The 24,774-nt window shown below is 43.1% G+C and overlaps 1 protein-coding gene across 1 annotated transcript in view; it reads left to right on the forward strand.

Annotated features, from left to right (window-relative positions):
- Positions 1-24,774, forward strand: part of DNAH9 (dynein axonemal heavy chain 9) — a 381,289-nt gene that overhangs the window by 182,812 nt on the left and 173,703 nt on the right. The window contains exons 37-41 of the mRNA XM_003912358.5: positions 442-615; positions 1,102-1,309; positions 14,648-14,813; positions 17,605-17,707; positions 18,260-18,499. Coding sequence (XP_003912407.4) covers positions 442-615; positions 1,102-1,309; positions 14,648-14,813; positions 17,605-17,707; positions 18,260-18,499 — 891 coding nt within the window. The remainder of the gene's footprint in view (positions 1-441; positions 616-1,101; positions 1,310-14,647; positions 14,814-17,604; positions 17,708-18,259; positions 18,500-24,774) is intronic.

The raw sequence follows: 24,774 nt of genomic DNA on the forward strand, positions 1-24,774 counted from the left end.
CCAGTGCTCTGTGCCCCAGGTGTCAAGAGTCACCATTCCACTCCAACCTCAGGCTGCCACCCTGGGAACTGCAGAGAATCTCAGGCATCAAAGAATGGGGCCAATCTATCTCTCCAGGAGTTCTTGATTCTCCCCCATGTTCTTCCACCTCCCTCCCTCAACCCTCTCCACCCTTCAATGGCTGCAAGACATGGCAGGACCAGGCTGGCTCAGCTGCATGGTCAAGCAAGGATGCCTGTGCGTGCCCCCTGCATAGTTGGGCCTGGTCAGGGTTGACCCTCAGGGCAGCGCTGCCTTCCTGGAGAAGCTGGTCTATCTGGCAGGCCCGCACAGGGAGGAGCACATTATCCTGCCCTGACCCTCTATCTTATGCTGTGGCCTCCTGTGTGGGCTTCTTGAGTTCTGGAGGACCTTGTCCCCTGACTGTGTTTGTTTTTACAGCTTGTGGACTACCGGTCAGAGTTCAGCAAATGGTGGCTGACTGAGTTCAAAACAGTCAAGTTTCCTGCCCAAGGAACCATCTTTGACTATTACATCGACCCAGAAACCAAGAAATTCGAGCCTTGGTCCAAGCTCATCCCCCAGTTTGAATTTGACCCCGAGATGCCCTTGCAGGTGAGTGCGGCTGAGCGGCCCAGGACGTGCATGCAGCTACCCTCAAGGATCTGCAGTGGCTCCAGTAGCAGCCGCGCATGGGCATCTAAGCATTTGTCCTTGCTGGGAACTAGTCATCCCCAGCTCCATGATTTTGCAGAGGAGATGATAGGCATAATGAAGTCACAGATTCTCCTAAGGGCCAGGACATTTCCTCAAGAGAGGAGGAAATGGCAGGGGCTGAAGATTTTAAAATGCATTAGAGAGGCCACAGAGAAAGAGGCCCGGGTGGTAGAGGAGAGTGGGGAAGCTCTCTGCCCAACTGCAGGGAGCCCAGAGAGCGAGTCTGTGGGATGGTCCCACTGTGAATATCAGGGAAGATACTCCTGACCTGTGTTGATTTGGGGAGCTCCATATCCGCTCTTCTGAAATGCTTTGGAACATCGGTGGTACATCTGTTTCTCCCTGGAACCCACCCTTGGCAGGTTTATTGTGCTCCTGTTCCAGGCATGTTTGGTGCACACGAGTGAGACCATCCGTGTGTGCTACTTCATGGAGCGGCTGATGGCGCGGCGGTGGCCTGTCATGCTGGTGGGCACAGCTGGCACTGGCAAGTCGGTGCTGGTGAGAGCTAAGCTGGCCAGCCTCGACCCCGAGGCGTACCTGGTGAAAAACGTGCCATTCAACTACTACACCACGTCGGCAATGCTGCAGGGTAAGCAGCCCAGGGCACCTGGGGTGGGGGGTGTGTGGGTGGCCGTGTCACCTGACACAGAGCTGAAGCCAAGCGTCAGGTGCCTGCCTGGCTGGACTTCTGCGTACCCCAGCACTGTGCACTTCCTCCCACATACCCCTTCTCACCTCTCCCCACATGCCTCTTTCTGGCTCCTCCAGGACCCCTTAGCTCCGCTTCTGGTCTTTCTTTCTACATTCCTCCCTGGCCTGTTAAATTCCTCAAGAGCAAGGTGTTCAACAGAGCAATTCAGCACCTTGATGACAAAGACAGCTACAAGCCATGGAGAGATTTGCAAGAACTTGCAGGCTTCTGGCACTGAAAGTGTCTCTAGAGATCATTTAATTCCTCTCTCATATTATGGATGGGGAAACTGAGGCTCTGGTAAAAGGATGTGATTGCCCAAAGTCACCGCCAAGTGGCGAGGCAGGCGTGACACATCCAGTCTTCTGACTCCACCTGGGGCTTGCTTTTCCCCGGTGTTGACACACAGAGCTCCCAAATAGACATGGGCCACTGGTGATGTTTTCCTCTTGCCAGAGTCTCTCTCCGCTTAACTCATTTACAACACAGTCTTCTTTTTCATGGAAACAACACATTGACTAAAAACAGCTTTGTTTTGGAGAAGCTTCCAAGTCATTCTTTCAGCAAAATGAGGGGAGAGGCAGGGCTGGGGAGAAACCCTGTTGTTACTTCCCAAACAGCGACAGCCTTGTCCCACTCTGTTACTTGGTCTGAATTTCCCAGGTGACACTGCAGTGCCTCCCCACACCTAGATGTGAGCTGTTTGCAGATGGATAAGTTAGGAGCCATAGCTTATAACGTGAAAAGTGAACCTGGCACTCTCATTATCTGCTACATCACCCGGGCCTTAGGTCAGCAGACTTGCAAAGCAGGCTTTGTGTGCACCACCATTTACTCTGCCTTGACCATTTTACCCAGTCCTTCTGCCATCCCTGCCTGGTGTAAACCCCGGAGTCGGCCTGCGGTGTTGCCCCTGCTAACAGTCTACTTTGCCCCTGGGGGGATTCTTTCTGCACAGTTTTGCCAGCTCTTGTAGGATTCAGGTCCAGCCAACTCAAAATGCTGATGGGGGGAGCACCGCCTCTGCTTTCTGCTCCTCAGAGCAGCTAGGTGCCTCGAGCATGTGGACAGAGGTGCAGGCTTCCCCCCACCCACCCTTCAGTGGCAGAGACTTCACCTATTTAAAACTCACCTCTGGACTACATCTGCTGCTGAACCAATCCCAATCCAGCAACTGACTGTAGTTCAGACATGAACATTAACAAGTAAGACAAAATGAAACAACAAAGATTTACATCAGAACTTTACTAGTTTGTCAAAGATGTAAACATCTTCTATTCAAATACTGAAAGAATTGTTCGTCCACTTTTTGTGCTCTTCACAATGTTGCAGCAACAAGCATGACACACTTTTAAGTATAATCTGAATTGTTAACATTTTCCTTATTATTTTCACAAGTCTACAAAACAAATCAAGTCCTAGATTGTAGCGTTTGCCAGTTTCCGTGTTGTAAATACTCCCACCTCAGCCAATTGTAAGCTACCAATGCAATGTCAGTGAACAAGGAGTCAGGAAGAGATACACAGTAGCACACCATTATAAGCATTTCCACTTTACAGATACAATGGATGAAAATAACCTCCAGTATACACATGAGAGTAAATGTCATAAAATAATTAAGATGTGATGAGTTTTGAATATTTATTACCATGATTTTCAATATAATTTACTTAATTATAAGTTTGTCTATATTTATTTATTTATTTGTTTTTTTTTTTGAGATGGAGTTTCACTCTTTCTCACCCAGGCTGGAGTGCAGTGGCGTGATCCTGGCTCACTGCAACCTCTGCCTCCCGGGTTCAAGCAATTCTCTTGTCTCAGCCTCCCAAGTAGCTGGGGTTTCAGGTGCCTGCCAAGACACAGGGCTAATTTTTGGATTTTTAGAAGAGACGGGGTTTCACCATGTTGGCCAGGCTGGTCTCAAACTCCTGAGCTCAGGTGATCCGCCTGCCTCGGCCTCCCAAAGTCTTGGGATTACAGGCTTGAGCCACTGCGATCGGCCTAATTTATTTTTTAATAATGGTCATGTTTAACAACCGGCTTGCACAATTCCCTTGGTTTCAATAATCAGCTCCAGTAAACCACTGGCTTAGTCTTTACTCCATGAGGCCTCAGCACCATCACAACATAACCTTCCATCAGGGCCGAAGACATCGCATCAGCACCTGGCCGTGACCTTAAGCAGACTTCACCTGTCTGGCTAATTTAAATCTTAGCACTTCGCCATCTGCCTCATAGAATTCCTCTTTCTTGTTCAAATATCTACCCTTATTTGCAAGCCTCGAGTCCAACAACTGATCGGATTACCAGGTCTGCCCATTTACCTCAATTCTTATTACTGTGACAAGTACATTACTAATATTAATACTACTACTACTAATAATAGCAACAACAACAACTGACATTTATCAAAGACTTATTAGGAGTGTGAATCTGACTTAGACTTTTACACTTTTCTTTTTGTTTTTTTTTTTACTTCTTTAATCTTGTACAGCTCTGTGAATAAGAATTTGTATTACCTTCATTTTATACATGAGAAAACTAAGGCACAGAGAAGTTAAACAAGCTACCCTATGACACACAGTAAGTGGGGGCGCCAGGGTTCCAGAGAGTCTGACTTCAGAGCCTGTGCTCTTAACCACTAGGCTATACTGCTTCCCTGCTAAGAAAATACTTTGAAAACTGCAATAAATATTCAACATTATTACTATTATCATTAGTAGTACTATTCAGGTATTCCAGAGGAATGATGTTCTATTTAATTGTATTAAATAGAATACATTCAATAATTTATTCTAAAATTATTACAATTAATGATTTAATAAAATTAAACAGAAAAAGTGATTTAATTCTATTAAAGAGGTTTTATGATATTTTTAAAATATCCTTTAAATAGAAGGTAAACATTTGGAATCAAGGAAGAGAAGATGAGTTTCTCACACTGCCCTGACCTGTCATTCTCACTCTGGATCTCTCACCTAGAGGGCTTTCTCCTTCCCTCCTGTTAGAACACAGAGAATTCCTTTTTTCTTTCTGGAGACAGTCTCGCTCTGTCGCCCAGGCTGGAGTGCAGTGGTGCAATCTTGGTTCATTGTATCCTCTGCCTCCTAGGTTCAAGCAATTCTCCTGCCTCAGCCTCCCCAGTAGCTGTGACTACAAATAAATCTCAAAATGCTGTTACATAGAACCAGGATGAAAACTGGCTCTCACTGTAGCTGAGCATTCACCAAAACCCAGCACTTTCTGTTTCTTGTTAATTCCCTAATGGCCTGTTGGTAACGTTAGACCTTGAAGCCATCCCTCCTCGCACCCTAAGGGATGGAGAAAGCTACTGTTCTCTAACCTCTCCTGTCCAGAGGCAACCAGGAACTGGGGAGTCAGCCGAAGCCCAGAGTAGCAGCATATATGTAACAACATTCATGCAATAAAGCTCAGACCCTTAACTCTGAAAAATGCTGTATTCCCTTTTATTCCCTTATGGGAACTTCCTTCCTCTTGCCTTATGCACAGTGCAAACAATCTTGATTATTTGGGCTTCTCAGCCTAAAACATTTTAAGAGCAACAACATGGCAGGAGAAAGGGTGTTACCAATGATTTAAAAAGTTACAGCTAGAAACCAGGTATCAAACAGGGATTTGGAGAATCAGCTGAATGTAAGAGAGATGCGTACACTCAAAAGACAGCTGCTCTAGTATCATTCAATGAAGAGGCAAACTGTTGCACCTCCTTTGTGAACCCGTTACTCATTTTGCAGCCCAGTGTCTTAATCGTTATTTGCACTTGAGACTCTGTGTATTTAAGAAAAAGTTGGATGTGAAGTGGCATAGTCTGCTTGAAAGGACAGTTAGCACACGCAGACAGATGTGCAAATTTATGTTTATAATGTGTCTGTAATGGTAAAAGGGGAGCAACAGCCTAATTGTCTGTATGATAGAATATTAAGCAATGTTCGAAAGAATGAGAAAATTCTGTAAGTACTGAATTGGAACTATTTCCAAAATGTTGTTGACTGAGAAAAGAAAGATATAGAACAGTATATATAGCATGCTCCAAACTATATCTGTTTAAAAAGAAATACATAAAAATTTACTCACTTATATGATTTTTAAAAATATGTATAATATATACACACACATAATTTATGCTTATATAAAAACTTAGACAATCTACAGAAGGACACAAAAGAAACATAGATGGCACTTGTCGCTGGCAAGGGAAACTGACTGGGTGCTGATGGTGGGATAGAGAATTATTTAAACCTTTTATGTTTAACTATAAAATATTTCAAACATGTACAAAAGTACAGAAAATAATATAACAGATGCCAGTGTAACACTATCCAGATTTAACAGATGCTAAAGTGTTAGCGTTATGCGAAATGGAACTTAGCATTATGAGTACAGCTAATAGGCGGGGTGTGGAGGCTTCTGCCTGTAATCCCAGCACTTTGGGAGGCTGAGGCGGGTGGATCACCTGAGGTCAGGAGTTTGAGACCAGCCTGGCCAACATGGTGAAACCCTGTCTCTACCAAAAATACACAAAAAAATTAGCCGGGCATGGTGGTGCGTGCCTGTAGTCCCAGCTGCTCAGGAAGCAGAGGCAGGAGAATTGCTTAAACCTGGGAAGTTGAGCCAAGATCGCACCACTGTATGATCTGGGCGACAGATGGACACCACTGTCCAGCCTGGGCGACAGAGGGAGACCCCTACCACAAAGTAAAATAAAATAGAATAAAAACAAGTACAGCTAATACATCACCCCTGTCACTCCTTTCTCCTTCCTGCCTCTTATTAACTAGAGTACTAAACTCAACGTGTCTCATTCCAAGTTTACACTTTTGAAACAAATATGTAGCCATAAAATACATAATGTTGCATATTTAAACTTTAAATATGCCATACTATACCTGTCTTTGGCGACTTACCTGTATTAGTCCATTCTCACACTGCTATAAAGACATACCTGAGACTGGGTAATTTATAAAGGAAAGAGATTTAATGGACTCACAGTTCCATATGACTGGGGAAGCCTCACAATCATGGTGGAAGGCAAAGGAGGAGCAAAGGCACATCCCACATGGTGGCAGGCAAGAACGCGTGTGCAGGGGAACTGCCCTTTAGAAAGCCATCAAATCTCATGAGACATATTCACTATCATGAGAACAGCACAGGAAAACCTGCCCCCATGATTCAGTTACCTCCCAGCAGGTAGGACACGTAGGGATTATGGGAGCTACAATTCAACATGAGATTAGGGTGGGCACACAGGCAACCTATATGATTACTTTTGTAATCATTGTCTTAATACATGCAGATCTATTTCATTTATTTTCACTGCTGCATAGAATTCCATTGTGTGAATAAATCACAGCTCATTTATCCTTTTTCCTACTGAAAGGCAGCATAATCTTTTTACATTTTTTTCTTTTCTAAAAAAAAGCTATATTGAGTTATAATTGACATAATAAACTGTACATATTTAAGGTGTACAATTTGATACATTTCAAAATATTTATACATCATGAAATCATCATAATTGAAATAATGAACATAACCATCACCTCCAAACTTTTCCTCACATTCCTTTGTAATCCCTTCCTCCCAACCCCCGCCCACCTGCCCTGTTTCAACCACTGATCTGCTTTCTATCACTATAAATTAGTTTGCATTTTCTAGAAATTTGTATAATGGAGTCATGAAATGTGCACTCTCTTTTTTTCCTGGCTTCTTTCACTCAGCATGATTTTGAGATGTATCCATGTTGTTGAGTGAATCAACGGTTCATTCTTTTCATTCTTGAATAGTAAGATAAAGTATGTGAAACACTCAAAATGATTCCCAGCATACGATAAGTGCTTTGTAAATGGAAGCTGTTATTATAATAATATTAACAACCTACTTCTCAAATTTAAGAATCTATATCGAACAATAATTTCTAAGCCCCAACTGCCAAAAAACAAAAAGCAACAAAAGCAAACCTTTTCTTCTTGAAAAATAAGTTGAACACAAGCTACGCTAAAACAGAAATAATGTTTTGGGGAGAAATATTCCAGCTTTCAAATAGACAGTAACTCCACCCAGCAAGTCAATTCCTAGAGGTCTCCAGGGGGACTTTTTGCAGCTCAATCATCCTGCCAGCCCATCAGATGCTATTTTTCTCAAAATCAGATGTTCTTTTTTAGAGGAGGCAGCTGGTTGATAATACCTGCATCTCTCCTCTCTTTCACTGCATCCAGTTCTGGAGTCTCCATTGTACTTCTCTAAACACGGATTCAGAACTCCTTGATACCAGTGGGGGCTGTACTGCGGGCTCACAGTGTGGGTGGCACACACTTTAATGTTTACAGTGGGTCAACCTTTGTGCAAAGGGCTTTCCTCACCTACTTCATTTAATCCTCTCCAGCCTATGAGACTATTTCGATATGGCTTTTGACTGCAAGTAGTGGAAAATCTGACATTAGTGGCATAAATAGAGATTCTGTTTTTCACATGACAGGAATTCTGCAGGCAGGCAATTGTTAATCAGGTTAGTAACAGTGATACCAATGCTAAGATATTCGCTCTTCTCTTGGCTCCTCCTTCAAGGTGGCAGAATGGCTGCTGCATCAGCCATCACATCCGCATCCAAAAAAAAAAAAAAAAAAAAAGTGGTAGGGGGAGATAGTGCCCATGTCCTGACATGGTAGCTCTCCAGGAACTTTATACATTTATGCCTATGTCTTAATGTTCAAAACTGTGCCACATGACACCCCAGCTGAAGATTGGCTAAAGAGAAGGAGGTTGGAATGGTGTCCAACACAGATCTGATGATAGTCCCCAGTTTTACAAGTTAATCAAATGAAGCTTAGAGGTGTTAAGGACTTACCTCAAAGTCACCCTATGAGTTAACAGCAAAGCAGTCTTATTTCATGAAGCTATGAAGACCTTCTACTTTGATAAGACTTTTAAGTCATACATCTTAATTTTTCATAATAGAATGCCAACTCTGCTTCCGCTCATCTGATATCTAGAGCATATGGATATCTTTTTCTATGATAGTCAACAGAATAGGCCCTTCCGTCAGTCACTGAAAAATGTTTATTACTGGGTAACACATGCACAAACCACAGGTTCGTAACACTGACACCTCAAGCCGAGAGAGACAGAGATCTGTGTTCATTCTCCATTCCAGCAATTTCTCTGAACTCCACAAACCTAGCTGTACTGCTTTCATTCCCTTCATTAAATTACAATATAATCGTCTACCCTTGGGTTTTGTTGAGGGTTACTATAATAAAAAATAACTGTAAGTTATTTTTTATGCCTGCTGCAAAACCTCAGTTGAAGACCATTCTGTAGCCTGATACCTGTTTTATAAGTATCTGTGATATATGCCTCCTGGAATTTGGTGCCTGCAAAATTTTTAGAGGAAAGAGGAGATGACTCTGTACCAGTAACCTGAGATGACATGGTTATTGTAATTAAACACAGATTTAGTTCTGAGCTTTCAGGCAAGCAGTTCATAAAGGAAAATGTGAGATAAATTTTTATGTGTTTACAGTAACTATGTCATCCTACATTACTAGTGTAGTTAAGTTTCTTCTCATTCTGTATTGTTTAGCAATCCCTATTTAGTCTTTATTTTAATTGGTCTGTTTAATGTCTCTTTAAAGATTTTAAGTCTCTTCTTGTTCTTTTTGAAAATATAAATAATTTTAAAACAAAAGAATTCATAGAGACCCACAAGACAGGATAGTTTAGAAGCAGGATAGTTTAGAAAAGTAGGAACAAAGAGCTTAGTTAAGGCTTCAATGGGCTTATAGTTTTAGCGTACAGGGAGAAGGCCAAAGATCAAGCTTATCACAGTTCTGAATTCTCTTGCCATCCAGCTGTGATTTGCATTATTAGCTCAACAAATATTTGAGTGCTTAATTACACTAATTATATAGGAGCTCAGATGTCTGAAATTTTGTATAAAATAGATCTCTGGGCCGGGTGCAGTGGCTCACGCCTGTAATCCCAGCACTTTGGGAGGCTGAGGCGGGCGGATCACAAGGTAAGGAGATCGAGACCATCCTGGCTAACATGGTGAAACCCCGTCTCTACTAAAAATACAAAAAATTAGCCGGGCGCGGTGGCGGGCGCCTGTGGTCCCAGCTACTCGGGAGGCTGAGGCAGGAGAATGGTGTGGGCCCGGGAGGTGGAGCTTGCAGTGAGCCAAGATCGTGCCACTGCACTCCAGCCTGGGTGACAGAGCAAGACTCCGTCTCAAAAAAAAAAAAAGGATCTCTGTAACCTGTTTATAACCTGTTTATTATAAACCTCAAGGTTGGACAGGACCTTAAAAGATCTAATCAAATGTCCAATCTCAAAGGAGCATTGTGCTTACAATTATTACAAACAGACAGCTCTCTTCCACCTAATACGTTTTACTTCATGACAGAAATCAAAGTGAAATCATCAAAGATGTGTCATCTAGTGAGCAAGACATTCTACTTGGAATCATGGAAAGTTCAAATATAATGAAATTGAAAGCAACACATATTTTAGGCAATAGAAAAATAATTCCATAAATTTTGGTACATCCAAATTATGGAACACAACGCAGCAATTAAAATCATGTTTTAGGAGTATGTTTATTACCATATAAAGAGGTTTACAATACATTAAATTAAAAAATACAAGCAGTATAATTTTGATTGTGTAGAAAAAAAATCTAAGAAAAAAAAAAAAACCAGACTAGAGTAAAATACACCAAAATATTGAAAGAGAGTACTTACAGCTAGTTGATAGAACTATGGGTGACTTTCACTTCCATTATTATAATTTTCTATGCTTTTTAGTCTTTCTAAAATGAATATGTATTATGTTTATAATCATGCAAAGTATGTTATTTTTTGAAAGAATAAATGCAAAGCCCTTACAAGATAACTGAAAAGTCTTAATACATGAAAAATTAAATAATATGAAAGGAAAAGGGTTCAAACAGGTATGCAAATCATATCCATGCAAAATAAGACATGATTAATTACTAATGATCTCTGTCAAAAATATGGTGCGGGCAATGAGTTGACTAAACCGATAATTTTCAAGGGCAGAAGCCATGTCTTTATAATGTTTAAGAAGTAAGGAAGGCCAGGTGCAGTGGCTCATTCCTGTAATCCCAACACTTTGGGAGGCCAAGGCAGGCAGATCACCTGAGGCTGGGAGTTCGAGACCAGCCTAACCAACATGGAGAAATCCTGTCTCTATTAAAAATACAAAATTAGCCAGGCGTGGTGGCGCATGCCTGTAATCCCAGCTACTCAGGAGGGCTGAGGCAAGAGAATTGCTTGAACCTGGGAGGCAGAGGTTGCACTGAGCCAAGATCGCGCTATTGCATTCCAACTAGGCAACAAGAGTGAAACTCCATCTCAAAAAAAAGACAACAACAACAAAAGAAGAAGTAAATATTGCAGTAGTGGTTATGTGAGGTTTCATTGCCAGGTGGACCTGGGTTAAAATCCTGGCTTTGACACTTAGTAGCTGTTTGACTTTGGATAAAATCACTAAATTTCTCTAAGCCTCAGTCTTACCATGTATTCAAAGACTTTTAAGAGGCAATGATAATACATGATAGGGCTCTGTGAGGATCAGTGCTATAATCCATGTCAAGCACTCACTCACTGGTAATGCTTCGTGGTGAATGAAAGAACTGCTCTAAAGTTCAGGGCCTGGAGGAATCACTGGGACTAGAATTGTCCAGGAGGGTGGGAGCGAAGGCTTACAAGGGCTCTCTTGCTGGGTAACATGGAGAAGCTTTGGAATTACTATCTAAAAACCTGGATTCTCATTCCAGCAAGGTATTTAATCTGCCTTAGCCTCTTTGTCCTTAATTTCAAATGAGGAATAGTAAGACTTTCTTTACCTATATCATGGGGTTTGTAATAATAATAAGATACATTCATTCATTCATTTATTTAATAAGTGATTTTCGAGCACTATACTATGTGCTAGATAATACCCTAGGTCCAGAGGTTATGACAGTGAGACAAACAGTAAAATCCCTGTCCTCATGGGGTTTAGATTCTAGTGTTCAAGGGGATGGATGGGGCAATACACAAGATAATAAGTAAAGATATAGGATATTAGGTGGTAACAAGTGATGTAAAGAGACATGAAGCTGGGGCAGAGAATAGCAGGTGGGGCTTTGAATTTTAGGGTGCATACCAGGGAAGACCTAACTGGAAAAATAGCACCTGGGTAAATAAACTCCTGATGGGTGTGAGGGAGCAAACTGTGCTGGCATGTGGAAGAAGAGGATTCAAGGCAAGGGGTACAACCAGAGCAAAGCCTTGGGGCAGTGAGTGACTCATGAATCAGAAACAACTACTCGGGAGGCTGAGGCAGGAGACTTACTTGAACCCAGGAGACGGAGGTTGCAGTGAGCCAAAACTGCACTCCAGCCTGGGCAACAGAGTGAGACTCCGTCTCAAAAAGAAAGAAAGAAAGAGAGACAGAGAAAGAAAGAGAAAGGAAAGAAAGAAAGAAAGAGAGAGAGAGAAGGAAGGAAGGAAGGAAGGAAGGAAGGAAGGAAGGAAGGAAGGAAAAAAGAAACAGGGCGGCTGGGGCAGAGTGTGAGGAGGAGAACAGGAGAGAAAAACAAAGATACAAGTTTAGTGAAAGTCAACAAACTGGCTTTTGCTCCAAGTGAGACAGGATGCCACTGGAGGGCATAAAACAGGGGATGGGCACGATCCAATTTGCATTTTACAAGGGTATTCTTGTCTGCTGTTTTGAGAATATAGTGTAGGGAGTCTAGGGCAAAAGCTGGGAGACCATTTGGGAAGATTCGTAGTTACCAGGTGAGAGCAGATGGACAAGGAGGGCAGCAGTGGAGATGGCGAAAAGAGATAACAAATGGGAAGCCCCTTTGAAAATTAACTTACAGGCCGGGCACAGTGACTCACGCCTGTAATCCCAGCACTTTGGGAGGCTGAAGTGGGTGGATCACCTGAGGTCAGGAGTTCAAGACCAGCCTGACTAACATGGAGAAACCCCGTCTACTAAAAACACAAAATTAGCCAGGTGGTGTTCCATGCCTGTAATCCCAGCTACTCGGGAGGCTGAGGCAGGAGAATCGCTTGAACCCGGGAGGCAGAGATTGCAGTAAGCCAAGGTCATGCCACTGCACTCCAGCCTGGGCAACAAAAGCGGAACTCCAGCTCAAAAAAAAAGAAGAAGAAGAAGAAAATTAAATCGCCCTTCAAGTATAAGATGGCAGTGCAATAGTATCCAGAGAACAGCACGAATAAAACCATTCACCCTGGTGCAGCAGCTGACACGGTCTGTGTGGCCAAAGACTGAACCCCAAGCTGTTCCATGCGGGTCTCAAGGAGAAATCAGTCAGAATGCACAAATGACCCTGGGCCCGGGCTCCAGGTGTGGGCTTGAGTTTCCAGGCTTGCTGAGAACAGTCAGAACCCAGAAGTGTGGCAAGAGGGTCACATTTCTTTACATGTCTTGTTCATTCAGCTCCTTCAACATCAGCACTTTTCCTGAAACTCAGACCCTCTTCTGCTCCTCCAGTTCTGCCTGGAAACAGAGTAGATCGCTGTAATTCCATCCTAGGTGTGACATGGAGCAGAGCATGGCCAAGAAGGGGTCAGCAATGTGCCTGTCTTTCCTGGCGGACCCTTTCTTTCTCGGGAGAACTTAGTACCATCCGCCACGAGATAATTCCGTGCGCTCCATGGCCACTTCTTGCTAACTGACATGGTTCTTGCTAACTGACATGGTTCTTGCTAACTGACATGGTTTTCTCCTCAACGATCCTTTAAAAGCATAAAGAGCTTAATCAACCCAAATTACAGGGTCTGCTTAATTCCAGGGGTTGATTTGAATATCATTGCCTTGGGAGGAGGAGAAACAAGTCTTTCTTTCTAAGGAGAGAATTTCCTATTAGAAGAACTGTTCTCAAAAGCATGTCCTTGTCAACCCATTAATTATATTTCATGTTGACAGATCTCACATATAGTTGTTATGTCTTTAGGGGGGAAGAAGGTGTTGTGTGATTAATTGGTTGATAGTGTATGTTAATTGGATGCTAATTAAATTTAAATTTAATTCATATTTGAAACATTTAATTTAACTCAGGACCAGAAAATTAGAATATTCGAGCTTCTTGAAGGAACTTGTCTTTCTCTCTGTCACCTTCATATGTCTATTGACACTTTCTCCTTGTTTACAAACTTGTTTTTCAAGAGAAGAAATCAGATGATTCTTAGCGCTTCCAGCTGTAACAGGAAGTGTTGGTTCTTGCAATTCATAAATATTTCATTGCTTTACTGGAAAAAGTACATATATCTCCACCCTATTACTTAAGTTTGTTCTAAGCAAGTCCTGTCATGCTGGAAAACTGCTGTTAGATTCCTTTCTTTGGCTTGATAATTGAAGAAACCACTCCAGAGGAGAGTCAAGGCACCAAGGTGCTCAGATAGACAGCCAGGAAACCTGAGAGCAGGGGAGGGCACTGTTGACACTGGAAGCATCTGGAAAATTCTCTGAGGCTGTTTTTACTACATCCTGCCAAGGAAAATCCCATGAGATGAACTCTCTGGGAACACAGTTGGCAAAACATACATTGACGCCTTTCTTACAGCCTCGGAGAGGAAAGGGCATCTACCCAGCCCTGAAAGGGGAACTGCAGCCTTTATGCATTTTTGCTGCCTTCAGTAGAGAGGGCAACTGTACCTAGGAATTCAACTATTCGTAAGCTTCTTTGGAGTAGAGTACCTGGCCTTGGGACTGTAAAGATATTTTCCATTTTTAGTATATAAACCAAGAAAACTGGGGACCACAAGTATGACAGAAGAAGCATAGTCTTTGAGGTTTAACCACTGTGATTTGTATCCAGCCTTAGTAAAGTCGCTGAGTTCTTTTGAGCCTCAGTTTCCTCATCTGTAAAACGGGATAATACTAATCTCACAGTTATGTTATAAGGATTAAATGAGATAATTAAGATGGGTAAAAACTTAGCACAGCCCATGTGGTGAGGTATTCAGTCCCCATTACTGCCTAGTAATTTCAGTTTTCACTTTCCGGTCCTGTAGAATGCCTGTTGGGAGCAGCAGTGGTTGTTGTTATTGTTGTCTTTTGCGTTGCTGTTTTTTGCACACATGCAGGCAGCACAATTGCTTGTCCTTGACATCTTTGCTGTCTCATTACTGGCATCTGAGATTTGAGCCACCTTCCCTCACTGACTCGCTGTCTCCCCAGCTGTCCTGGAGAAGCCTCTGGAAAAGAAGGCTGGTAGAAACTACGGCCCTCCAGGCAACAAGAAGCTCATCTATTTCATTGATGACATGAACATGCCTGAGGTGGATGCCTACGGGACGGTGCAGCCCCACACCATCATCCGGCAGCATCTGGACTATGGCCACTGGTAAGAGTGCCCAAGTAAAGGGACTGGCCCAAGGGGGCAGAGCCTAAGGCAGGGCTGAAGGCCAGTCTCTATTCTGCCTGAATGGCAAACCTCAGCATAGCTCTGGTGCCAGATGGGAGTCTTTGTGGTAAACCACATTTCTCATGCAGTTCTCTATTTCCCAGAGTGGTTCCTTCAAACAGGGGCACTAATATTCACATGAAAAGTTTAACCAGAGAAGACACTGAGCTCTCATCTAAGGAAAAAAAGCCTACTTTTTGCTTCAAGACTCATGTCTGAAGTTGCCTTCTTCAAGTGCCGGAAGCAGAATTAACCACTTCCCCTGCACCATGGCCCCAAAGCACTGGGCATGTGCTTCAGTGATAACACCTAACACAGGCCAGGTACGGTGGCTCATGCCTGTAATCCCAGCACTTTGGGAGGCCGAGGCAGGCAGATCACAAGGTCAGGAGTTCGAGATCAGCCTGGCCAATATAGTGAAGCCCTGTCTCTACTAAAAATACAAAAATTAGCCGGGCGTGGTGGCGGGAGCCTGTGGTCCCAGCTGCTCAGGAGGCTGAGGCAGGAAACTTGCATGAACCTGGGAGGCGGAGGTTGCAATGAGCCAAGATCGTGCCACTGCACTCCAGCCTGGGTGACAAAGCGAGACTCTTCTCAAAAAAAAAAAAAAAAGGCTGGGCACAATGGCTCCATGCCTATAATCCCATCACTTTGGGAGGCCGAGGCAGGTGGATCACAAGGTCAGGAGTTCGAGACCAGCTTGGCCAATATGGTGAAACCCCATCTCTACTAAAAAAAAAAAAAAATACAAAAATTAGCCAGGCATGTTGGTGCGCGCCTGTAGTCCCAGCTACTTGGGAGGCTGAGGCAGAAGAATGGCGTGAACCCGGGAGGCAGAGGTTGCAATGAGCCAAGTTTGGACCACTGCACTCCAGCCTGGGTGACAGTGCAAGACTCCATCTCACAAACAAACAAACGAAACACAACACCTAACACCCGGTACCATGTACGGTGTCTGCAGACCTTCCAGCCTCAGTGCCTTCAGAGCAGCTCAGAGGCCTGGATAGTATCTCTTGCAACAGCATAATTTTTAATGGCAAAAGGTCTGAACTTACTAAAAAAAAAAAAAAAAAAAAGTCACTGATTTGAGACAACTTTGACTCACCTTTCTACCACACACTGAATCTACTGCTGAGAAAGAGTGAGAAGAGAGAATTCAGAGAGAAGAATGATAGTTAAGACGGCAACTTGAGTTGCCTTCCCTTCCTTCCCAAAATCTTTACTGGATGCCTGACATATGCAACTGTTCACAATCTCCACACTGACATTTGAGCAGCTTAATTTCATGGGCAATAATTAAGAGTCAAGCTAACTAGTTTTACTTTAGATTCATGGTCACAAACCTTAAATGGAAAGTAGAAGCTTCCTGGAAATTCTACCATATGGTTTTAGTATGTCTACTCTCAGAAATGTCTATTTCATTCCATCTTCCCTGTCTTTGATCTCCCCACCACCCTCCGCTGATGGCCTTGCCTTCTCAGATAACACAGATGCCGCCTCCATTTCTTGCTTCCACATCCATACAACTCACCCGTGTCCCCATGCATCCCTCCTCCACCCTCCTGTTACATCTTACCTAAGGCCGAACCATCCACCAGCCTCTTCATTCTACTGTCTCCCACTCCTGAAGTGCTCACTTCATCAGTCGGTCCCCATCTCCTCATTAGCTGCTTCACATCATTTAAACTTGCATAAACGGGCTGGGTGCGGTGGCTCATGCCTGTAATCCCACCACTTTGGGAGGCCGAGGTGGGTGGATCACTTGAGCCCAGGAGTCCGAGATCAGCCCGGTCAACATGGTAAAACCCCATCTCTACTAAAAATATAAAAATTATCCAGGTGTGGTGACACATACCTGTAATCCCAGCTACTTCTGAGGCCGAGGCAGGAGAATCGCTTGAACCTGGAGACAGAGGTTGCAGTGAGCCGAGATCATGCCATTGCACTCTAGCCTGGGCAACAGAGTGAGACTCTGTCTCAAATAAATAAATAAATAAACAAACAAACTTGCATACATTTCTTCAACTGAGTTAAAAAATCACTTTCTAATTACTGTTCTGTCCCCACTCCCTTATCTCCCACTCACTCCTCAATCTACTGTTGTTTGATTTCTGTTCCCTCCACTGTTCTTGCTAACCTACTATCTGCATCATTATTGTAAAATCCAAGAAATCCTTTGCAAGCGTGTCCAGCCACCTTATTTTGTCATTGTTGTTGTTCTGTTTGGTTTTGTTTTTGGCTTTCAGCAGCCTGAAGCCATGGTTTTTAGTTTCTGTCTCTAGTGATAAGTGGAAAAGAGGGATGAGGAAGGGGCATTACTGGCTCAACCAGAAACAGAAACTAAGAACCCATGAAGGATTCTCTCCCTTAGACACCCCTGCTGGAGTCACTACCTTTCTTGTTCTCTCTGCAGCCCTTGATGTGGTTGACCACGCTCTTCTTTTGGGAATACTGGCTTCCTTTGCCTTTTGGTATGGCATATACCCCCTGATTTTTCTCCTACCTTTTTGTCCATCCTGTGGGCTCATCTTTCTATGCTATTTCTTTAGATACTGAGGACCCTTGGGAATCTGTCCTAGGCTCGTATCTCTTCTCAATCCCTGCCAGTGGATCTAGACTTTTTTATCACCCAAGCACATGAACAGTAGGGCACATCCTACCTCACCTTGACAAAGCACTCACCTGCCTCGGTCCTCAGACACCTTTTACCTAGAACTTCTGACTGTTCCAGGTATGATCGGAGCAAGCTGTCCCTAAAGGAGATCACAAATGTACAGTATGTTTCCTGTATGAACCCCACGGCAGGCAGCTTCACCATCAACCCCCGGCTTCAGGTACAGGAGGAGCCACGGGACCCAGGTTCTAATCATACCTTACTAGAGCAGATGCCCCTTGATTATAAGTAATAATTGGCTTTTTTCCCCACGCAGCCTATCCGAACGGTAAATCAGATAGAATGCCAAATTTCATCTCTAGGGGAAAAGAGAAACTCCTAGACTTACAATGTCAAGATTGGAAAGGATCATAGATTTCATCTGATTTGATCCCTCTTTCTTCAGATGAGGGAACTTCAGAGAGACGAATGACTTTCCCAGGGTCATACGGATTCTCAGTATCAAATTCAGATTTGGACTCAGCTTCTCTGAGTCCACGTTTAGTTCTCTTCCTACTGTCCCAGGCTGCCATCTTTGACTAAAGGTGCTTTGCCTGTTATTCCCCTAGTCATTTTAAGTTCAACCTAAATGTGGGCATAGTGTAAGCGATGGGACCAAAATACAGATTTAAAGGCTATAGAAGAATGTTCTGTTATTATCTCCAAATTCAGAAGAGGTGATTTCTACTCTGTGGTAAAGGATGTTGAGCTCATGCCTTTGTTTTCTGTGCAGCGTCACTTCAGCCTGTTTGTCCTCTCCTTCCCGGGGGCAGATGCCCTGTCCTCCATCTACAGCATCATCCTTACTCAACATCTGAAGCTTGGAAACTTCCCGGCGTCCCTGCAGAAATCCATCCCCCCACTGATCAATCTGGCCCTCACCTTCCACCAGAAAGTTGCTACCACATTCTTACCCACAGCAGTCAAATTCCACTACATCTTCAACCTCAGAGATTTTGCCAACATTTTCCAGGTGAGTTCATCGACTCTGAGACACCCTAGGGGCTTAGATGCTCCTATTCTTAATAATAATAAGTAGCTAATGCCCAGCTCTTAGGCACAGGCAAAGCCACTGTTCATATGTAATCATGAACATAAGGAGACACACACAGTGCCATGGGCTCCACAAGGAAGGCCCTCAATAAAAGAGAGTTTCCTTTGCCAATCACATTATTTCTCAGTAAGCAGCATGCATCTCTGAGTTGGTTCCTTGGGGGCTGCAGAAGGCTCAACATCTTGGAGATAGTGTTATATAATGAGTCCAGTATGCCTGGGAAGAAAAATGGCCTGAAAGAAAGAGAACTATTTTGGATCTCCCATTGGTATATCTATTGATCTCGAGATGAAAAAGAATGTTCCCCAAACCGTGCAAGATAGCTCTGCTTCCTCAAAAAGCCACATTGTCATACTCCTAAGATGCCATCTGCCAGCCCCTGCGAGGGCCTCAGTCCTAAAATTCCCAGGTTCATTTCTAGGCCAAAGCTGTTTCAGATCTTTCCAGCTGCTTATCTGAATAGTGATGGCATATCTCTGCCCATTGCTTCCAATTGCTTAACTCATCACCGTCCAAGTCTCCAGAGCGCCATCTAGCAAACCCAGACCCTTTCTTCCATCTGGTCAGATATAGCATCCTCATGTAGCCAAGTCCACAACTCTCCCATTCTGGATAAGAATCTACAGAAACTCATTTACAGAGAGACCTTCCCCCAAGATAACACTGGGTTATTATTGAGGGAAGGATGCCTTTTACACCAAGCAGAGGCCACACCCATAAAGGAGTGTCAAAGTGAATTAATCAGGGAGTGACACCACCTTCCAATGAAAGCACATGTAATTGGAATTAATTTCCCAGAGCAATTGTGCAGGTAGGACTTTGAGCCAAACCAACAAAACTCCGGACCCTGACGACATAGGGCCAGGTTGTTCCAGCCAGAACTCCTGAATGTAAGGAGCGGAAACCTACTAAACCCCGGTTCAGAGACTCAAGAGCTATGGACCAGGAAGGCTTCACCTGAAGGTGGAATCAATGAGCCCCTCAGAATAAGTCTCTGAGAACACATCTAGGCTAGTTCAGGATACCACTCCTGAATCAGATGTAGCTCCCAAACATTAACTCATTTTAAAAATTAAAAACAAACAGAGACCCACATAGATCATATATATTTGCCCAGGAGCACAAGGAAGCCAGTAAAGGAACTGGAATCTAGGCCTTTAGGTTCCTGGCCTGGACGGCTTTCCACCACACCTTTCTGTCCTCATCTGAATTTCCAATGAGGAAAATAAGCATGTGATGGTTAAGGCAGCAAGAGAGACTCAGCTCTGAGCCTATAAAGCCTGCATCTCTGCAGCCCTCAGGACTGGATAGCAGCAAAGTTTGTGCTTACCTACAGCTGGCTCCCATTTTTTGAGCATTCATTGAGAAAGACTTTCTCACCACACAATCTGTCTCTCAAATATTACTGCAGCTATATGAAGTGGGGGTGTTACTAGGTGGATTTTTCAAAAAAAAAAGAAGTTAACGTCGTTTGATCAAATCTACACTGCTCATAAGTGACAGAACTGAAGGGGAAAGCATCAATTATGCTCCATTTACCAGAAGCAACCCAGAACCTTAGCTTCTGCCTGGAACAGCGGTCTTGTCACCTGTACCACCTGAAATTTAATACTCATGACAACCCTTTGGGACAGAGATTGTTATCCCAATTTAACAGAGGCTCAGAGAAGTTACTGGCTAGTCAATGACAGCACAAATGGTCAGGGAGGTTAAAAAAAAAAAAAAAAAAGGTCTCGTGGAATATCGTAGAGTCTAGCCCAGTGGGAACGTTGAGTTTTATGGAAAGGAGAGATGAGGTTGGAAAGGTGACTTGAGACTAGAGTGGGCCCTACTTAAGACTTAAGAGTTAGACTTTAGTCTGTAATAATAGCTAACATTTACTGAGCAGTACTAAGCCTTTTACATCTATGAATGCACTTAATCCTCACAACAACCCTAGAAGATAAAATACTGATTATTTTCAATTCAGAGATGACAAAACCAAGCCACAGACAAATCAGTCTCTTGAGCGTGACTGCGTGATTGCATAATGGTAAGCAGCAGCATTGATAGAACAGCTAGAATGTTCAGCCCTGCTGTGGAGATAATTCAGGGTGACAAAAGGCTTCCGGAGGAAAGAGTGCACCTTGTGGTAGTGGTCACTGATGCAATATCAAGGAGGAACCTGCCGGGTGCGGTGGCTCAAGCCTGTAATCCCAGCACTTTGGGAAGCCGAGACGGGCGGATCACGAGGTCAGGAGATCGAGACCATCCTGGCTAACACGGTGAAACCCCGTCTCTACTAAAAAATACAAAAAAAAACTAGCCGAGCGAAGTGGCGGGCGCCTGTAGTCCCAGCTACTCCGGAGGCTGAGGCAGGAGAATGGCGTGAACCCGGGAGGCGGAGCTTGCAGGGAGCTGAGATCCGGCCACTGCACTCCAGTCTGGGCGACAGAGCGAGACTCCGTCTCAAAAAAAAAAAAAAAAGGAGGAACCAGAGAGCAGAGAGATGGGAGTGGAGATTGTTCCCCTGGCCTGTTTCTCTGCCTGATTCAGTTAGCCTGAGTGGAAACCCCCTGAGGTCTGCATCCCAGCCAGGCCTCTTTGCAGCCTGCCAGCTGTCAGCTGCTCCAAGTATGGAGAATGCCTCCCTTCGGCTACATGGTCCCCTCACTCTCCTACTCTAATGAGAGTTTCAGGCTCATAGCTTGACCACAGTCTCCTCCTATCGGCTGTGAAAAGAAAAGCCTTAGCCAAATTAGATTTGGCAGAGTCTAACTGATCAAAGAACAATTCACAAATCCGAATCGGGCAGCCTACTGGGCCAGAGTAGGCTCAGAGAGACTCCAGCATAGCCACATAGTGGAAGAAGATTTCTGGACAGAAAAGCAAAAGTGATGTAAAGAAAACTGAAGTGAGGCACAGAAATGGCTGGATTGGTTACAGCTTGGTGTTTGCCTTATTTAAACAGAGTTTTAACAGCTGGCCACCTGCGACTGGGCGAAACTCAGTGATTGGCACAAGAGTAGGTTACAGTCAATTTACACCTCCTTTTAATTTATAGTTCACAACTTTTAGGCCAAACTTAAAGTACATCAGGAGACAGCTTTCGGCTAAACTTGATTTAACACTCCCTTCCTCCCTGAGTGTCTAACCAAAGGCCTGATTGAGCACATCACACACCAACTCTGCAACATCTTAGATAGTTATGTGTTGCACTGAGATGGGGTGGTTTAATGTCTACAGCTTGGTGTTTGCCTTATTTGAACACCAGTTTTAACAGCTGGCCACCTGGGATTGGGCGAAACTTGGTGATCGGCACAAGGGTAGGTTACAGTCAATTTACATCTCCATTTCGATTACAGGTCACGATATACAGAGCAACTTTTAGGCCAAACTTAAAATACATCAGGAGGCAGCTTTAAGCTAAACTTGATTTAACACTCCCTTCCTCCCTGAGTCTGACCAAAGGCCTGATGGAAGAGTATAGAGGGTGGTTTAATGTCTGCTAGGAGACAGGCACTGCCCAGAGTATGGTGTTGTTTTCCTTTATCCGACGTGATCCCAGCCTCAGTAATTCAGACCTTCTCTGTACTCCCCTTGTTCTGTTCAGATCAGAACAGAATTTGATAGTGTTCTCATATGGTTTGACTCTGTGTCCCCACCCAGATCTCATCTTGAATTGTACTCCCATAATTCCCACATGTTGCAGGAGGGGCTGGTGGGAGATAATTGGAATCATGGGGGCAGTTTTTCCCATACCATTCTTGTGGTAGTGAATAAGTCTCACAAGATCTGATGGTTTTATCAAGGGTTTCCACTTTTGCATCTTTCTCATTTTCTCTTGCCACCGCCATGTAAGAAGTGCCTTTTGCCTCCCGCCATGATTCTGAGGCCTCCCCAGTCATGTAGAACTGTAAGTCCAATTAAACCCCTTTTCCTCCCAGTCTCAGGCAGATCTTTATCAGCAGCATGAAAATGAACCAACACATGCTCTGAGTTGCAGAAATCACTAACCATTCCCATCTCAGTGCAACACATAACTATCTAAGATGGTGCAGAGTTGGCATATGACATGCTCACATTTACTCAGCCTTAATTGTCAACCACCCTGACTATTTGGCTATAACAAGATTTATAAACTTCAACTGATGGCTTGCCTCACTGTAAAACACAAAATTCTAGAGGTCAGACTCCTGGTTGGTGCTTTCTCTTGTCCTCTGCATCTCGTATATTGCAGGTACCTAGCAGAGCTGAGGAGATAGAAGCTGAGATAAACATCTGGGTGGAGCCAAGGACACCTAATGGAATTTCTTTTCACTTTTAATAAACTTTATCAAAGTGTAACGTACAAGTAGAAAAGCACAAAAGCCACAAGCATACACCTTGGTTAATTATCACAAAGGGATGCCACCTATGTAATCACAACTCAGATCAAGAAAGAAAACATTCTCAGTACATCCCTGATGTTCTCCTTTGCACTGTTCATTCATGCTTTCCTGCTTTCCTCCTCTTGCCAGCCCTAAACATTGTCTAAACGTCTAACATCATAAATTATTTTGGCCTATTTTTGAACTTTATATAAATAGAATATATAGTCAATATCACTTTGCATCTTTGTTCAGTATTATATGTGTACCTCTATTAATAATTGTTACTTTTAACTCAAACAAATTTACAAGAAAAAAACAAACAACCCCATCAAAAAGTGGGCAAAGGATATGAACAGACATTTCTCAAAAGAAGACATGCATACAGCCAACAGACACATGAAAAAATGCTCGTCATCACTGGCCATCAGAGAAATGCAAATCAAAACCACAATGAGATACCATCTCACACCAGTTAGAATGGCAATCATTAAAAAGTCAGGAAACAACAGGTGCTGGTGAGGATGTGGAGAAATAGGAACACTTTTACACTGTTGGTGGGATTGTAAACTAGTTCAACCATTATGGAAAACAGTATGGCGATTCCTCAAGGATCTAGAACTAGAAGTACCATATGATCCAGCCATCCCATTACTGGGGATATACCCAAAGGATTATAAATCATGCTGCTATAAAGACATGTGCACACATATGTTGATTGCGGCACTATTCACAATAGCAAAGACTTGGAATCAACCCAAATGTCCATCAGTGACAGACTGGATTAAGAAAATGTGGCATATATACACCATGGAATACTATGCAGCCATTAAAAAGGATGAATTTGTGTCCTTTGTAGGGACACGGATGCAGCTGGAAACCATCATTCTCAGCAAACTATCGCAAGAACAGAAAACCAAACACCGCATGTTCTCACTCGTAGGTGGGAACTGAACAATGAGATCACTTGGACTGGGAAGGGGAACATCACACACCGGGGCATATTATGGGGAGGGGAGAAGGGGGAGGGATTGCACTGGGAGTTACACCTGATGTAAATGACGAGTTGATGGGTGCTGACGAGTTGATGGGTGCAGCACGCCAACATGGCACAAGTATACATATGTAACAAACCTGCACGTTATGCACATGTACCCTAGAACTTAAAGTATAATAATAAAAAAAAGAAAAAATAATAATAATAATTGTTACTTTTTGCCTTAAAGAGTAACAGTTATGTTTCTTTCTTTTCAATCCTTAAATTGTTTAATTTCTTTTTCTTGTCTTATTGTGCTGGCTACAACTCAAGTACAATGTTGAGAAGCAGTGAGAGTAGCATTTTGTCACATTCCTAATTTTACAGGGAAACACTTTTAATAGTTTGCCATTAAATATGATGTTCTCTACTGGTTTTTCTGGGTACCTTTTACCTGGGTACCTTTTAAGGAAATGTTTTTCTGTCTATAGTTTACTAAGAGTTTTAATTATGAATATGTGTTGAAACTTAACAAATGATTTTTCTGCATCTGTTTAATTATATAAATTTTTTCTCTTTTAGTCTGGTAATATGGTAAATTACATTGATTATTTTCAAACATTAAATCAACCATTCCTGGAATCAACTCATCTTGGTTGTTTCATGTCTTTGTTTTAATATTTTCCTAGATGTCATTTGATAATTTTTAATATAATTTTGCATCTATATTCATAAGATTGTCTTGTAATCTTTCTCTAATATAAGGTTATAAAGTCCTCATAAAATACTTTGAGAAATGTTCTCTCTTTTTCTGTTCTCTAAAAGATTTAGTAAAACATTGTGTTGTACCTTCCTTAAATGTTGGAAGA

Source organism: Papio anubis, chromosome 17 (genome assembly GCF_008728515.1).
Source record: "Papio anubis isolate 15944 chromosome 17, Panubis1.0, whole genome shotgun sequence".
Classification (NCBI taxonomy): Eukaryota; Metazoa; Chordata; class Mammalia; order Primates; family Cercopithecidae; genus Papio; species Papio anubis.